General features: G+C 41.6%; 1 protein-coding gene across 2 annotated transcripts in view; it reads right to left on the bottom strand.

The window, feature by feature from the left end:
* The window catches only part of LOC126999991 (fas-binding factor 1-like), an 81,638-nt gene that overhangs the window by 53,649 nt on the left and 10,998 nt on the right, over positions 1–16,991 (bottom strand). The window contains exons 1-19 of one of the 2 annotated variants that reach the window (XM_050863340.1): positions 14,866–14,998; positions 14,515–14,665; positions 13,881–14,046; positions 13,615–13,695; positions 12,466–13,466; positions 11,937–12,144; positions 11,651–11,819; positions 10,998–11,103; positions 10,700–10,806; positions 10,271–10,379; positions 9,814–10,019; positions 9,475–9,592; positions 8,852–8,983; positions 8,533–8,622; positions 7,760–7,942; positions 7,091–7,249; positions 6,473–6,649; positions 5,981–6,166; positions 4,927–5,521 (exon numbers count right to left, since the gene is read on the bottom strand). In XM_050863340.1, the coding sequence (XP_050719297.1) occupies positions 5,411–5,521; positions 5,981–6,166; positions 6,473–6,649; positions 7,091–7,249; positions 7,760–7,942; positions 8,533–8,622; positions 8,852–8,983; positions 9,475–9,592; positions 9,814–10,019; positions 10,271–10,379; positions 10,700–10,806; positions 10,998–11,103; positions 11,651–11,819; positions 11,937–12,144; positions 12,466–13,466; positions 13,615–13,695; positions 13,881–14,046; positions 14,515–14,595 (3,390 nt within the window). In that variant the 5' untranslated portion in view covers positions 14,596–14,665; positions 14,866–14,998 and the 3' untranslated portion in view covers positions 4,927–5,410. Of the gene's footprint in view, positions 1–4,926; positions 5,522–5,980; positions 6,167–6,472; positions 6,650–7,090; positions 7,250–7,759; positions 7,943–8,532; positions 8,623–8,851; positions 8,984–9,474; positions 9,593–9,813; positions 10,020–10,270; positions 10,380–10,699; positions 10,807–10,997; positions 11,104–11,650; positions 11,820–11,936; positions 12,145–12,465; positions 13,467–13,614; positions 13,696–13,880; positions 14,047–14,514; positions 14,666–14,865; positions 14,999–16,991 lie in introns of those variants that run through there. The other variant, XM_050863341.1, reaches the window with a different exon arrangement.

The following is a 16,991-nucleotide window of genomic DNA, read 5'->3' as shown; positions in this document are numbered from 1 at the left end:
AGAGCAAAGGAAAGGCTGAAATATATGAGTGATCGAACGAATGGAGGACTAAACGAATAAGTGAGAAAACTAATAATACTGAATGTGGGTAAATGCATGTATGACTGGAGTTTAGATTTGTTTATTTCTTTGTTTTCGTCTCTCTCTCTCTCTCTCTCTCTCTCTCTCTCTCTCTCTCTCTCTCTCTCTCTCTCTGACCGACTATTTTTTTGTGTGTGAGCGGTCAGGACAGAGAAAAAAAAAAGAGCGAGAAAGAGAAACAGCGGCCTGACATGCGCATATGTTTTCTTTATACAATTCTTGATGACAGATCGATCGAACGTACCTAGAATATACACCCGTCCGTCCGTGTGTGTGTGTGTGTGTGTGTGTGTGTGTGGGGGGGGGGGGGGGAGTGACAGCTGGAGATCCTGACATCGACAACAAGTAAAATTTTCACTATTAGAGGCACGGATAGATAAGCGAATAATAATAGTAATAATAATAATAATAATAATAATAATAATAATAATAATAATAATAATAATAATAATTGCTAAAATGTATATATGCAACTTTTAAATGGATTATGAAGAGGGGAATCTTTTTTTTTTCTAATCTTGTTTTTTCCTTTGTCAATGAGTTTTTTTTTGTTATACTACTATCACTAACTACTACTACTACTACTACTACTACTGCCCTAACCCCACCATCATCTCCACCGGTAACATCATCCTCACCATCACCACCATCATCACCATCATCACCATCACCACCACCACCACCACTACAGCCATTAGGACTTCACCATAATTTCCAACACCTTGCTCTCTCCAGGTAACAAAAATCACACTCAACTTGTACCCGTAAATCAGACAAGACTAATTATTGCGGTATCACGATGAAGTAGAGGAAAGAGACGAACGTAGAAGGTGAGGATGTGATAAAAGAGGAGGTAGAGAAAGATGAGAGAGGAAAAGAAGGATGGAGGAAGAATGGGAGAGGGCAGAACAAGAGGATGAGAGTGTGATAAAGAGAGTGAAAGAAGATGGGAGAGGGAACACACACACACACACACACACACACACAAGTTGGTGGTTTTATGTGAAGTAATGAAAAAAAGGAATATTTATGTCCCCTTTCCTATATTTTTCCTTCTACATTTCTTCCCTACCTCTGTCTGTCTGTTTGTGTGTCTATCTGTCTGCTTGTTTGTCTGTCTCTCTCATATGACAAAGTAAGACACAAACGCAAAACATGCATATAGCTCCTCAGTGTAAATCCGTGTTTCTACTTTCCCTTCATCCTTACCTCTTCCTCCTCCTCCTCCTCTTCGTCCCTCCCCCCTCCCCCCCATTGGCTTTCACTCTGCCACATGTCATGCCCTCTCTCCCTTCCTCCCTCCCTACCTCTCTCCCACACGATCAGACGGCGGAGGGAATCACACACACACACACACACACACACACACACACACACACACACACACACACACACACACACACACACACACACACACACACACATCTTTAAAGGACAGCATTCGTAGACTAGGTATGTAAAAGAGGGGGAGAACAAACACACACAAAAAAAGGGCAATATATATATGATTCGTATACCAATATATCAATACACTTGTTTCTATTTTCCTCGTCGGGGCAGCTTTTTTTTTTTTTCTTTCCCTCTTCAAAAAAAATATATATATATGACTGGAAAGGCGCATTCCTATGTATATTAAGTTTCGGTGGATCGAAGGTGACGGTGAGGACGCTCGTAAACAAGACAGTAACACGAGTCTAATATGAGAGGTACCAATTTTGTCCGAAAAATGACCTGTGCTTTCTCTCTCTCGGGGAGTTGAAAAAGGAGGAGGAAGATGAGGAAATGACCTGAAAAATGTGGACCTTCTTCTTCTCCTTCTTCTTCTTTTTCTCCTCCTCCTCCTCCTCTCTGTCCTCGTTCTCTTCGTGTTTTTCTTCCTCAATTCTTATTCTCCTTTTTAAACTGAACCTATTTTATTACCACCACTTCATGTCTCCTCCTCCTCCTCCCCTTAACCAGTTCCACTAACATCCTCTAAACGACTCGGGAAATCGATCGTAATAGAGAGAACATGGAGGCTTATTTCGGATGTTTGCCTCGCCTACAAGCAAAGTTATTCTCTCTCTCTCTCTCTCTCTCTCTCTCTCTCTCTCTCTCCCCCCACCCCACACACACACACACACGAAAAATATACCAATTCAATTTAGTCCCCCTGATACTTATTACAACAACAACAACAACGGCGTGTCTCTATGTACTGCGTCACTCTCGTCTCCGTTTTGCATTGATAAGAAGCAGCTGTGTATCAAGCATAATATTATTTGGCACAGCAAGAATAAAACTACAGTGTCGTTAGTGGCAAATCGCATCTTTTGGGGGTATTTGTAACTTAAGACAAACAAAACAAACAAAACAAAAGACAAAACCACGTATCCTTTGAGAGAAAAACTGACATCTTTTCCCTACTTCCCTTTTTCTCTTTTCCCTACGTTCCACTTTTTTTCTTTCCCTTATTTCCTACTTCCCTCTTTCACTTTCCACTACTCCCCGCTTTCTTTTTTCACTGTTTCCTTCTTTCTCTTTTCCCTACTTCCCTCATTCTCTTTTCCCTACGTCCATCTTTTTTCTTTCCCTTATTTCCTACTTTCCTTTTTCACTTTCCACTACTCCCCTCTTTCTTTTTCCACTGCTTCCCTCTTTCTCTTTTCCCTACGTCCCTCTGAAATATGGGTACACAAAGGAAAGCTTCTGCTACTAATGGCCCCTTCAGTCGCTAGGACCATACATGAGGGACTGCCAGCGCACGTCACCAGACAGTAATGGTGGTCAATCAATGGGTCTTGTACAACATAATGAGGCGGCAGGGGCTTTTTGACGCTGTGAAAGGACATAATGGAAGGAGGAGGAGGAGGAGGAGCAGGAGGATTAGAAGGAGTAAGAGAAGATAAGGCATAAGCAGAGTAGATAATCGAAATGGGAATGGGATTATCCACATTCCTGCAAATGAGAGGCAAGGAACGGAATGTGAACGCGAAATGCACTGACGGAAAAAAAATAAAAGGTGACGTTCCATTGTCATAGCTCGGATAGACGTTCCTCCTCCTCCTCCTCCTGAAGTGAGCATTATTATCAGCCTACTTCACCGTGCTCATTTGTGTAGGTGCCGTGGAAGACGAAGGCGAAGAGGGAGGGGAAGGCGAAGGTTATGATTCAGACCTCATGGGCACACGGAAAGTATATAAGTGGACAGATGTTACGGGCGGCATATTAAACGTGGTGTATTGGTTGTAGTAGTAGTAGTAGTAGTAGTAGTATAAATTATAGAAGTGGTCACTGATCAACTCTAAACGCTTTTGCACGATAAGCGCTTAGTGGGCTTTTTTTGTTTTTTTCCTTTGTTTTTATCCTTGTGCTGTTTCCTCTACTGTAAAAACAACAACGAAAAAAGCACACCGCGTTGAGGAGGAAAAACAGAGGAAGGAAGGAAGGACGGAGGGAAGGAAGGAAGGAAGGCGGCGTGTTGTTGTTCCTTGATGGTCCTGGTCCCCCTCCCTTCCCATTCCTCCCTGTCTCCTTCCCTTCTCACTTTCCCCTCCCACGACACTTACGTATAATGTCCACACCTTCCCCTCCCTTCCCTAACCTTCTCCCCATGTCTCCTTTTTCTCTTTCTCTCGCATGCAAACCTTCATCCTTTTCTCCCCTTTCTTTTTCTCTTTTCTCTTTCCTTCCCTTCTCACTTTCCCCTCCCTCGACACTTTCTTATATTATGTCCACCCCTTCCCTTCCCCTTCCTTCCCTTTTCCCCACGTCTCCCTTTTCTCTTTCTCTCGCGTGCAAACTTTCATCCTTTTCTCCCCTTCCATTTTCTCTTTCTCATATTTTGTCAACTCCTTTTCTTCTCTCTAACATTTATTCTTTTATCCTTTCTCACATGCATTTCTTTTTCCTTCTCATTTATCCACAAAGAACTTTTTTTTGCACCCTTTAAGTTGTTCATTATTTGTTATTCTATTGTGTGTTTTTTTACGTCATGTGGTATTTTTTTATTATTTATTTACATACAATATTTATTTATACAGTAATACACCTCCCCCCCGCCCCCCATCCCCATCATACAACACCATCCCTCTCACTCTTTCCCCTCTTCCCTGCTTCCTCCATTCTCTTTCCACTGCTTCCTTCCTTCTTTTTTCCCTACTTCCCTCTTTCTCTTTCCCTATGTCCCTCTTTTTTCTTTCCTCTATTTCCTACTTTCCTCTTTCACTTTCCACTACTTCCTTCTTTCTCTTTCCCTACGTCCCTCTTTTTTCTTTCCCCTATTTCCTCTTTCACTTTCCATTACTTCCCTCTTTCTCTTTCCCTATGTCCCTCTTTTTTTCTTTCCCCTATTTCCTACTTTCTTCTTTCACTTCCCACTACTTCCCTCTCTCTTTTTACACTGTTTCCTTCTTTCTCTTTCCCAACTTTCCTTATTTACCTATCCCCCCCCTATTCCCTACTTCCCCGTGTCTTTCCCTGGCTCCTTCACTCCTTCTCTTTGCTCATTCCCTTACACTTTCATCCTGGAGGAATACACAAGAGGTAATAATAAAAACAGTAATGATAATAAACCTGATGATGGTAATATGAAGAGGAAAACAACAATAATCAGGGCTAGTTCTAGTGTGTCATATGGGAGGGTGTAAATGCCCCACCAAAATACTCCTTTGCTCCCCTAATCCAATCCTGGGGTGCGGAAATCATCACTATATGTATATCAAAATAGTATTAGACATAGGATCTGATGAGTGCTGTAAAAAAATTGAAAAGAATGATGACACGCCTCCACTGATTGCTGACGTCTTTCCAGTGAGAGAAGTCGAGAAATGGCCCTCACGCCAATACTAAAATGTGTGTACTCACCATTACTGAAGTGCAGTGAAGGGCGAGTGCTGCAGCAGGGCAGTGAGTCCAAACATCCGCCACACAAGTAAGTCTATTCACACCTTTTTCAGTCTTTAGTATTTTTGTATATTTCACTCGAAGTACGTTTACGCAGGGAGAGGGGCAGGCATTCAACTTTCTGCCTTTGATTGCATCTTAGCACCTTAGTTCCTTTACTCTCCTTCCATCACCACCACCTCCACTGCATGGGGAATAAACATGTCCTCCTTTTCTTCCCTCCTCAGTTCCTCCATGCCTCTTTTCATCTCCTTTGCCAGAGATGACTAATCAATAAGCTGTCTGCTGCTTCACATAACATCCATGAAGACAATAATTAAATTCTCTTCTCCAGTTAATTATCCATTTTTTCACACTGCATTTCCCATTACTTTTGTACTTCTGTCACTTTCTCAATGCAGGGTTATGAAATGAGGAAGTGCTAAGAAGGAAGGGCTGGCAGGCATCAGGATGACTTGAGAGCAGATATTCTGAGCAGTCTCTTCTCCCTTTCAAGGTTTTCCTGCTCCCGGGCAGCGGCCAGACGGGCCAACACTGAGGCAGGGGACCGGTCCACCTGGTGCAGGGAAAGGGGAAAAGATGCCTAAAGTCTTCAGTTCACCAGCATTATTCAGAGAAAACAAACATAAAAAAAAAATCATCACATTACAATCAATATTGGAAGGAAACACAACATATGTCTACTAAACATGGGTTTAATAGTTAGAAACATTCATGTCAATTATTTTGAGTATAAGCAATCTAAATTAGGTTTAGCAAAAATCTAACATATAATTATCATATCTCTTGGCAATAATTCTAGTCTGCTAAAAATCTTTACTTTCTAAGGCACCCTCCAACATATTCAATTCCTCTCTTTACCTTTATACAAAATATTTCTTGAAAAAAAAAAGATAAAACAATTGAGAAATCCCAGGTCAGGATGAACCAACATGTGAGATGGGAAGGTAAAAAAAGAGACTAATATATGATGCATGAGGTGAGGGCCTGCTTGAACCCTTTTGCAACAGCTTACCTTGCTGGATGGTTCCCCTAGATGTGAGGTGTGAGAGTCTTGCCGCTCACCCCCATCTCCAGGCAGGCGGTGGCTGTGTCCTTCCAGGAGCAGCTGCTCCCAACCCTTACCCTGGCACACAGGACACACACCGGCCTGGGCCAGACGAACCACCTCCTCCCGCAGCTGTTGCAGTCGTAGGTGTTCCTGAGGCAGGGTATTAATGTGTCATATGGAATAGTACTGTTATACAGCTATGCAACAAAGTACATCAGACAAATTTTTATTATTCCTCATCTGACACTTAGTCTTTAGAGCTCTTGCCTGTGCTCAAATATAATGTATTGCACCTCACCCTTGAACATGATTCCTTTCACTTTGAGTCTCTCTTCATTACATTCTACCACCCTGTCACAACACTTAACCAAAGATATTCCTCTCATACCTACTCAGTGTGTTGTGAATACATATAAAGTTTTTAAAATGATGATAAAAATGGGAAATATGCAACACCTTATCAATGTTCTCCTGCTGGTGATGGAGTGATCGAGTCTGGGCAGCAATCTGGGCAAGCCTCTCCTGATGCTCCACCCTCAACCCCTTCACTTCCTCCCTTGCTGCCTCATTGTCCCTGCGTGCCTTTTCCAGCATTGTTAATTCCTTGCCATTTCCTTCCTTCTCAAGATTCAGCTGTAATTAAGGATTGAGATTGATTAGTTACCATTTTAGCAACTAACATTAACCTAAAGAACTCCATCCCATTTCTGTTCACTTTCTGATTTCTTTTTTGAGGACTTGTTTGCAGTAACTGCTGTTTTCCTTGATAAGTGTACTACTTTCTCAAGTGTTTTGTTCCAGATCAATATTTATTGTTAGGAATCAATACACATATCTAGGGCAAACATTTAGTGCAGACCCAGCCCATGACAAAGAAATCAGAAAGAGAATATGAATGTGATGAAGCAGTTTTGGTAAATATAATATCATGAATATCAAGCTGCCAGTGCACCTAGCAAAAAAGATGTACTGCCCTGCCAGCTCAGAATGGTACCTTACAAAAGCTCTAGAGAGAGAACTAAGAACTACACAAGATGGAATGGAAAGAAAAGCTGGGTATAACAGGCCTCATACCTTCAACTTGTCTTGCTCCAGCTGCAGACTTAGCTCATTCAGCCTCATCTCTTCATCCTTCAAGTGTTGCTGCTGCAGGTTCACAGCCGCTGTCTTCTCTCGGAGACGGCGCTGCTCCTCACCCACCAAGGACCCCTCGGCGCTCAGTCCCAGCATTGTCTTTGGGAGGACAGTGGATGTGTGAATGCAAATAAGGAGGAAAAATGAATGAATGCCTGCCAGCCATTCCTTCTTAGCCTTTCCTCATTTCATAACCCTGCACTGAGAGAGGGACAGAAGTACAAAACCCAGGAACAATGCAGTTATACATTACAAATTATCACACTTTCATTAATCACCATCTCCTAACCAACTTGCCAATTCATGTGGAAGTTTGGACTGAGAAAAACATAATCTACTGTATAATTATTTGCACTGACAAGCAAGAGCACCACAACCCGTATTTTCATGGTAGAGTGCTGTGATGCGAAGGAGTTAAGTAGACTGGGATTAAAAACTCTGCCTTCTCTGTCCTCCAAGTGAGACCATACAACCTGAATGTAAGATGTTTTATACCAACTAAAGGACCTGTGAACCTATACTTACAGGGATGCACTGAATGACGGTGTAAAAAGTGATGTTTATTGTTGTGTTTCTCAAGCCTGTAATATGTAACACAAATTTACTCACCATTTTATTGATGTTGGCCCCAGCAAAGGCCAGATGTGGCAGTGCATGGTGTCTACTGAGCTCATTCTGTGCAAAGGACAACTCCTGCTTTTGCTGCATCACTGACTGGAGGAGAGTGCGATGTTCTGAGAGCAAGTTTTCACGAGCCTTGGCCAAGTTCTGTCGCTCAGTCTCGGTGGTCAGCTGAAGTAGAATAAAACTCTTGATTTATATTGCTTTACTGTTTTTGTCACAGACGTTAAATCCCACTGATAGCTGGTTTATATTTCATAATAGCTATTAAGAGTTGTACAGCAATGAGACTAATGAGACTTTCTATACAACAAAGTGACGTCATTCTTTGTTGATTTATACCATAAGGGGCTGGCTATCATGTGTTTGAAAATACCCTAAACTTAACCTAAGGTGACAAAACCACAAAAAATTACAATATACGTTTTGACGCACAAAATCATATATTCTTCCTTACTAAGTGAAACTTTCTATATAACATAGTGAAGGCTTACTTTATTAATTTATGCTATAGGTGTCAGGATATCATGTTTGAAAATTCCTTAAACTTAACCTAACATATGAGAAATACAATTTTCATTGCTTAAAACTTTTCAATTGATAGTTATATTTACCAAACTTGGTTTGTTTATTAATACAAATATACATGTGTGAAAAATTTGAAAATTCCTGAAAATTCTCCAAATTCCAGGATCCTGAAAATTCCTGGAAACTTTCCCACCATTTGCATCCCTAAGGCCCATCCTTCCCCTTTGTCTAACCTGCACATGCTTCCTTTCCTCCATCATGGCTTGGCGCTCCATCTCCACCTTCATCCGCTCCTGTGCCAGCCGCCAACGCTCCTTTTCCACCTGCAGCGGTCAGGATACAATAGAGGTCCACACCAGATCAAAACCATCATATCAAAACCATCATAAGGCACAGTGTGAGGTAACCAGTGTTTCTAGCTATAAATTGTCAGTCTAGGGTTAAGGAACATAACAGTGTAGGGAAATAAAGAGTATAGATAAAAGGGGCATGTTTGGGTTTCTCTTTGATTACCGTATGAGAGAATAATACATGTGTGAGTGTGTACTTTACCTCTGAGCCCTGCTGCAACAGAGTGTTCTCGAGGCGATGGATGAGTGCGTTGAGTCGGCCTCGCTCACTCTCACCTTCTGTACGTGAGACTGCCAGCTGCTCCTCAAAGTCCTGTAGCTGCTTCTCTTTCATCTGTAAAGAAAATAAAGACCATGCTAACATCATTGCTAAGTTGCACATGCTTCCTCCCACCCCATTAAATCCCTTCACATTAACTTTCCTCTAAATATTTTCTTTTCCATCTAGGTATATAACAGCATAAATCTGTCTTGGTAACTTATTCTCCAAATGTGTATGAATCATTAACTCTTCATCAAAACCAATATCTCTCATGTATTTCCTTTTCCTTATTCTTGTCATGCATACTTTATATCTTTTACTTGCTACTCATATTTTCCTTCCCCATTGACTGTGCATGACTCCTTTACTATATTTCACCTCTGCCTAAATACAACATAAGCAAGTATTTCCACTACTAATATCACACAACTAGAGAAAGGTTGAAGACTAAAAGAGAAAGTAGAAGCAAAAATGTAATCATTCAATAACAGCAATATTATCTCAGAGGAGTGTGCTGATCACGTGTGCCGAGCCAGTAAAGCCGTGGCCTGCCCTCTACCCACCTTCAGCGCCCTCTGTGTCATCTCCAGGGCAGAGTCGTGGCGGGCGCTGATGGATGCCCTGAGTTCACCAAGTTCAGAGGTATTGTTCTCTAGTTGTGTCATGACCACCTCCACCTCCCTGCAAACACGGCATGGCATCTACACCCTTGCATTCACTAGGTAATTATGGCAGCTTATTTACATGAACTTGTGCAATTATATACAAGTAAAATAATAATGACAGGAGCATAAGTAATACTGGTGAATAAACTTAAAACTCAATCAAAATAGAAACTGTTAAATCACAGGCAAATGTTATGGTGCCCTGAAGCAAGATAAAACAGTGTCAGTGTCACTCACTTGGCATGTCCTGTGGCAGCCATGGCAGCCTTCAGCTCCATGTCCTTGAGGTACGTCAGTCGCTGCAGGGCCGATGAGTGCTCCTCCTTCACCCGGTCCAGCATGCCGGCGTACATCTCCCTCGTTCGCTCCACTGCTCCCGACCACTCCTCCTTCACCCGTGCCAGCTGGGCTTGGTATGATTCTGAGAGGCTCTTCTTTTCCTCCTTGTAAAGAATGAATAAGGTGTGACAAGAGTTTACTCCTGGAACATAAGCTGCAATATATGACAGGATAGGCTGTATACCATACGAGAGATAGAGAGGAGAACAAAACAAAATGGTTCAGAAAACAATCTTTTATACTCTGATCATGTTGTGGAAATATCATCACATGCTCAGACGAAAACTTAATAAGTGTCACAGAATAAAGTGGTCTAAAGTGGAGTAAAGTTCAGTGTAATGTAAAGTCACCCTACCTGAAGCAGAGCCAATTTGTCCTGGAAGTCTGAGAGCAGGGAGTCGCGTTCCTGCCTGAGCCGGGCCTCCACTCGGCCCCACACCTCACGCTCCACCTCCAGCTGCCGCCTGTGGGTAGTACCTTAGATAAAGGTTGCTCTATAATGCTCTATGGACTGATGGGATGTCTATGCTGTTATATATAATAGCATCACCAACAGTGCTCAGTGTGTATAAGCTAAATGAAGTGTTACAAGGTAAATGATAGCACAGCATAAATGTGATATAATGAATAAAATGAAAGTGTTGGGAGAGATATGACCACTTTTTACAGTAATTGCGATTACAGAGGAAAATAATGTCTAGTTTTCTGTCTCATCATGTCTCACCAATCATGCCACACATAGGTTGCCCACAGCCTTTCTCCACTTAAAGTAACAGGAGCTCACCTGTGACCTTCCTCCAGGACGGCCACCTCTTCGGAGTGTTGCTTGCGGATCAAGTCAAGTTCAGTTCTGGCCTTGGCTGCTTCAACTTCTGCTGCCTTCAAGTTGACCTACAGATGAAAGGCATTACTGAATTTGTTTCATTCAGTAACTTTCCTATCTGAGTCATGCTAAGTTACAAGCATCAAAGTGCAAAAGAATTATCCATAACATTTAAGATCAAGAAACATTGTGAGTCGACTTTAAAATTTCTCAACAAAATAATTGACCAATGAAAGGTGTTGGTCTCCAAGGTTCTTACTTCCATTTCCTTCTGTTGCTCCGTGGCAGTGTTGCCTTGTAAGGATGCAGCAGCAGCTGGAGGAGCCTGGAGAAACTGACTCATGGAAGACATGGTCTCTTGGTACCTGTAAAGTTTATGTTGCATAAGTCCTGCATTAATTACTTTCTTTGTTTGGTACTGTATCTGCCTGAAGTGATGTAAAAGACTAAAACTTCTTTCTCTTGACAGCTTTCCGCCATGTTCATATGGGGGTTTGCTGTTTTGAAGTTGTAGCTTGTGACTTAATAAGATCCCTCTCACCTTGGCTCTTCACTCCCATGATGCTCTAACCCATTAGACCACTGCACTCCCTTGTAAAATGCTAAATAAGCTGTCTCTTGATCTAGCATCTCTCATGTCTATATGTGGAGTGACATTTCTTTTCCCAAATTCCCTGGGGACCACCTGGAATGTCTCAAAAAATGTAATAGAATAGGATAAAAATATTTAAGCTTTCTTTTACTTGGCAGTTTTCCTACATGATTGTGTAGTGATATTTGGCAATAAACTTTTACTTTCTCTGCAGTTTTTAATGCTAAAATTGCCAGCGCTATGATTTTCCAAATAATCATACTTGCAAAGTAAAAAGCATACATACATTGAAAGACAGGGATGTACTGTTCACCACCTACCTTTTCTCAGCAGCTTCTTGTTGTTTCCTTATGAGCTCTGCCATTATCTGCTGCTGTTGTTGCAGCTGATGGGCCATCTGTGAGCTGAGCTGGTCCTGGGCAGCAAGGGCAGCAGCATGAGCCTGCTGCTGCTGCTGCTGCTGCATCAACAACTGATTCTGAGGGCTGTCTAAGAAAGAAACAAGCAGTTTTGGAATGGAACCATCACTACCACACAAATGTCTGAAAAAAAAATTGCAACAAAAATAAGAAACAGAAAACAAAATAAATTGTTCTGAAAACTTACTTTGCATGCCACCAGCTAGTGTAGGTAATGGAGCAGGTGTGTAGGGTAGAGATGCTGCAGGTGTGGGTGGGTTTGAAGGGTTTTGAGGAGCTACACCTGCTTCTGAGGGCACACTGCCCCTTACAACAGATGGAGTTGGGTGTGTAGTTGGACCCTGAGGCATGGGTCCAGGCCTACCAGGGTCTGTTGTGCTGCCCTGGACTTGAGTCTGAAATCAGTACCAGTAGAATGAATAAGAAATCCATGGCACTGCAACCTCTATGTCTTTTAGCATATCCCAGTGGAAGAAGAATTATGTCCCAACAATCACTGAGACAGAAACTAGTAAATAAATAAAGCAAGGGAGGGGTGGAGGGATGCCATTAGCAAGTCCAGAAGAGCAGTTAGGATTAAAACAGTGCAAGTCACCCTGCAACAGAAGTTAAGGGGTAGAAAGGAGTTTGCAAGAGAAGAGGAGCTGATGAGACCAATTCTACATACATGCAAAAATAAGGTCAGATCTGTGTTCGGTGATATTTTTTAAACTTACCTGTTCAGCTGAGGGAGACTTTTTGCTGCTGGAGAGGAGACCCCCCAGCCAGTCCTGGTCTTGGCCAGGGGACTGCTGTGGCTGGCTGGCTGGCTTCTCCACAGAGGCCATCACTACGTTCTCCTCCATGGTCCTCTTCATGGCCTCGGATGCTTCACCAGAATCCCCAAATAGCCAGTCATCCTTTTTCTTTGTTCTTGAGGATCCTGTTTGATTTTCTGGAGCAGATGATGCCCTCCTGTGTGGACTCGGCTCACCAGAAAGTTCTCTGTTGCCTCTCCTGCGAGACCTAACGTTGCCCAGGATGTCATCATCATCTATCTCAAATGGTTTTATTTGAGGAGCTGATCTGGTGCTTCTCTTCCTTGGCTCTGCATCACTTAAAAAGTCAAAACCTATGTTGTCTTTAAGAGGTGATTTAGTGGGTGTTTTTTTCCTGGGGCTGCCAGGTTTACTGGAAGATGGCGTGTAACCCTGAAACCCTCCACTCTTCGGTCCCTCCTGCTTGCTTGTACTTTTATATTTCTCATCTAAAACAAACTCACTTGACCTTCCTCCTCTCGGCTTCTCTATGGCAGGACTCTTGGACAAAAGGCTATCTAAAAAGCTGCCCCCCTTAGGTGAAGTTGTAGCTTTTTTCTGAGAGTCTCCAAGATCTCCGAGGAGGTCTCCATCATCATCACCAAACATTGTGTCATCAGTGTTCTTCTTCCTCTTGCCTCGATCCTCTGGCTGGCTTGGTTTTCCTGGTGATGCACTGGGTTTGGCAGGACTGTCATCTCCACCAAACAGTTCTGACATTAGCTTCTTCTTGTCCTTCCTTGGAGGTGCTTTGTCTGGGGACTCTGTGGCCTCAGGTGACTTGGTTTTACCTGAAGAGTCATCGAAAAGTTCTGCCATCAACTTTTTTTTGTCTTTGTTCCTCTGGCTTCCGATCCCCATTGGTGTATCTTCTTTCTTGCCTGTGTCTGCAGCCTTCTTAGCTGATGGTGATGGTTTATCTGTAAGAAAACAAATAAACAAAAAAATTATGGATATTGAAAAATTTTTCTGCATAAATCAATGTGCCCCCCACTGCTACATATTATACGACATTAATATTTGGTGCTGCATGTCCTTAGTCTATTCAAAAAGAGTAAAAAAGTTTACCTGGTGAGAGAGGCTTTTTGGCTGGCTTCTTTGAGGGCTTGGCATCATCATCAGAGTACAGCAGGTCATCAGCATCCCAGTCTGGGAAACCAAAATATGCACAAATCAATGAAAAAACTCCATATTTCTTTGTGTTGTGTATCTTTGTGTATCTCCATGTTTTTGTGTATCTCTGTATCTTAGAATATATCTACATGGCTTTGTGTATCTGTTTTGTGCATGGTAATAAGTATGTAGAGGGGAAGAAAAAGCAAGTGTCTATTTACCATCACCATTGTCACTTTTCTTGTCTTTTCCTGGTGACGGCTCCTCACTGAAGGTCACTTGTCGCTTGGCATCCTTTTTCTCTGGGCCACTGGCTTTGGCACTCTCTGGCTTGTTGACTGACTTCAGATTACTCTTGAACAGGTTGTCATCTATTTCATCAATGTCCTGAAGATACAGTACTTTTGGTAGGTAAAATGAAACATCACATTGGTTGAAGCACATAAAAAGGAGGTAAATATGAAACAAATAAGTTTCTGTAGCTGTCAAATCTATATGACATGACATTTACAAATTAGATAGAGATAGAATTATGAGATTAAATCTATTCAAATCTCTAATGCCCCAGTCCTCCATGATTTCTGAGCTGTGGAGTCCTAGCCATCCCCTCTCTACTATATTGAACCTCTAAGTATTCCTTCTACTCTGACTTTCACTTCAATTTCAGCTAACTATCTCCCTTTAGATCTGAAGCTTATATTTTAACTTCTTCAATTAATATTTTCCAAAACTTTATCTTGCCCATCTGCATTTACACCTTTCTCAAAATGCTGCTGCAAACATGATTAAAGAAACACACAATTTGGCCACTGCATCAGACGCATTCCTGTTATGCTTAAAAGATAAGACACTCACTGCCATCAGCCTTGCCATCTCCTCCGGGTTCACATCAGACACCGGCTCTGAGTCTGTCCCGCTGAACTCTATGTCACTCATGTTGGCGCTGCTTTTGGTGTTTCCTTAACCCAGTAGGGAACAGGTAGAAATGTTGTGCTCCTTAGAAGATCTGTAAAATAAGTGGAATAAGTTGCCTGGGTTGACTTCAGTGAGGTAAACACGGCTATAAATCTTCCTCAATATGACAAAGTTGAGTTATTCTGCGAAGTGTTCTCATACAACAGCGACTATGAAAAACAAAACACCACTAAAGATGCTGGACGGTACATTATGAAGAACGGACTATTGATTCTGATAGCACTGACACACCTGACTGATTTCTGGCGAAGAATCCGTGACTACAATCGCTGCTATCAATGGAAAGAGCGAAAAGAGTAATTCCTCGAGCCACCCACCGCCCGCCGAGCCCCGAGGCAGCATGTCAATGTTTGTTTACTTTGTGGTTGGTCTGGCAACGCTGATGATGCCGATGATGTTTTCCTTGTTTATTACGGGTATACTTTTCTCTGAAGGGTGTTAGGTTACAATAGACTTAGAGGCTGTGGAACTAATATGCTTGAAACGATTCACCTCAGTGCTCTCGAAGATAAAGTACCCGTAATGAACAACCTCCTGTTTTATCCCAATAACCTACTACTCGATCTCATTAACCTTTTCCTCGATCTCCACAACCTCCTCCTTCACATCTACAACCTCCTTTGCAACACCAATAACCTCCTACTCGACCGCCAAAACCAGTTCCTTGATATCCAGAAAATTCTCGACCTCCACAACCTTCTCCTTCACATCTACAACCTCCTTTGCAACCCCAATAACCTCCTACTCGACCTCCAAAACCTCTTCCTTGATATCCAGAAAATCCTCGACCTCCACAACCTCATTTTCGACCCCAATATACTTCTCCTCGACCCCAAGAACCTCCTTAATTTTAGCGAGATCCACAGAAACTCCCTTACCAATATGGCGGCAAGGTATGCTCATAACATTGGCTCTGGTATCTCCTCCTCCTAATATTTACCTTGTTAGATAAGATAGCAGGCACCCTTCATCTCCTTTGCTGTAGCCTACCTTTCCGCACAGTAGGGTCGACAAATCAATACTTTCTTTCGCCATTAAGTGCTAGAAATTCATATTACTCCAATCATATGTTTTTGAATTGTGATTTACTACATGGTTTAAAATCTCAAATGAATCAACATATTATCGCCCTGCGGTTACAAAATTAATATTGCAAGGTACACTTATTTTTTCCGCTCCTTACATTCTTTCCCGTTATAGTAGGAACAACCTTAATTGGTTTTCCCTTACATATACATTCATGCAATTTCAGGTCTCTTTCCTTTTGCTACGTACCAATTATTTTTTTGTTGTTTTACTATATTTTCCTCTTTCAGGCTTTTCTCGATTGTTTCTCCACTATAAATCTGACTTTTCTCCAAACATCTGTCTCTCGACCTACATTGTTTCATATCTCTTCTAGCTTCTTCCTTCTCAATCGTTTCTTATCCTTAATTTACCTTTCTATTCAAAACACAACATTAAAAAGCTTTGTCTGTCGTTCCTCCTATTTAGATATCTTCTTGCTTTCTTGCTTCTTGTTTCATTTATCTCTTCAAGCTTCTTCTTTCTCAGTCGTTTCTTATCCTTAATTAACTTTTCTATTCAAAGCATAACATTAAAAAGCTTTGTCCGTCGTTCCTTCTATTTAGCTATCTTCTTGCTTTCGAGATTATGTGCCATTCTCCTTATATATATAGATATATATATATATATATATATATATATATATATATATATATATATATATATATATATATATATATATATATATAGAGAGAGAGAGAGAGAGAGAAAGACAATAAGCCGTTATTCAATGCTAAACTCTCTCTCTCTCTCTCTCTCTCTCTCTCTCTCTTTTATTCATAATGTTTATCCTCCAAGCAAAGTTTCCATCGTGACGTGTTGGCTCAGTATTGACTCTCTCTCTCTCTCTCTCTCTCTCTCTCTCTCTCTCTCTCTCTCTCTCTCTCTCTCTCTCTCTCTCTCTCTCTCTCTCTCTCTCTCTCTCTCTCTCTCTTCTCTACACATTGGCCTGAATCTCGCTTTTATTTCAGAGGAAGTCATGAAAGCATGGAAGTCACGTTCTAAAAAAAGAGAGAACAAGGAAATAATGAATGAATGAAGTGAACAAAATTAAGATAAACTGCCTAAACACAGACGCACACACACGCACATACATACACACACACACACGCGCCGGCCAAATATTTGCATGCACACTCATATATGTATTTAGTCAGAGCAGCAAACTTTGTCGTAAAATAATTAAGAGTTTGACGCTGCTCCTCCTTAATGATTTTTATTGTTTGTGCTTACTGTTTTGGTTTTGTTGTTGTTATTTACGTTTTGTTTTGTTTATTAATATCATCATAGTA

This window comes from Eriocheir sinensis, chromosome 17 (assembly GCF_024679095.1).
Source record: "Eriocheir sinensis breed Jianghai 21 chromosome 17, ASM2467909v1, whole genome shotgun sequence".
NCBI classification, from domain to species: Eukaryota; Metazoa; Arthropoda; class Malacostraca; order Decapoda; family Varunidae; genus Eriocheir; species Eriocheir sinensis.
The sequence above is the reverse complement of the archived record's forward strand: the minus strand, read 5'-3'. Positions and strand labels throughout refer to the sequence as shown.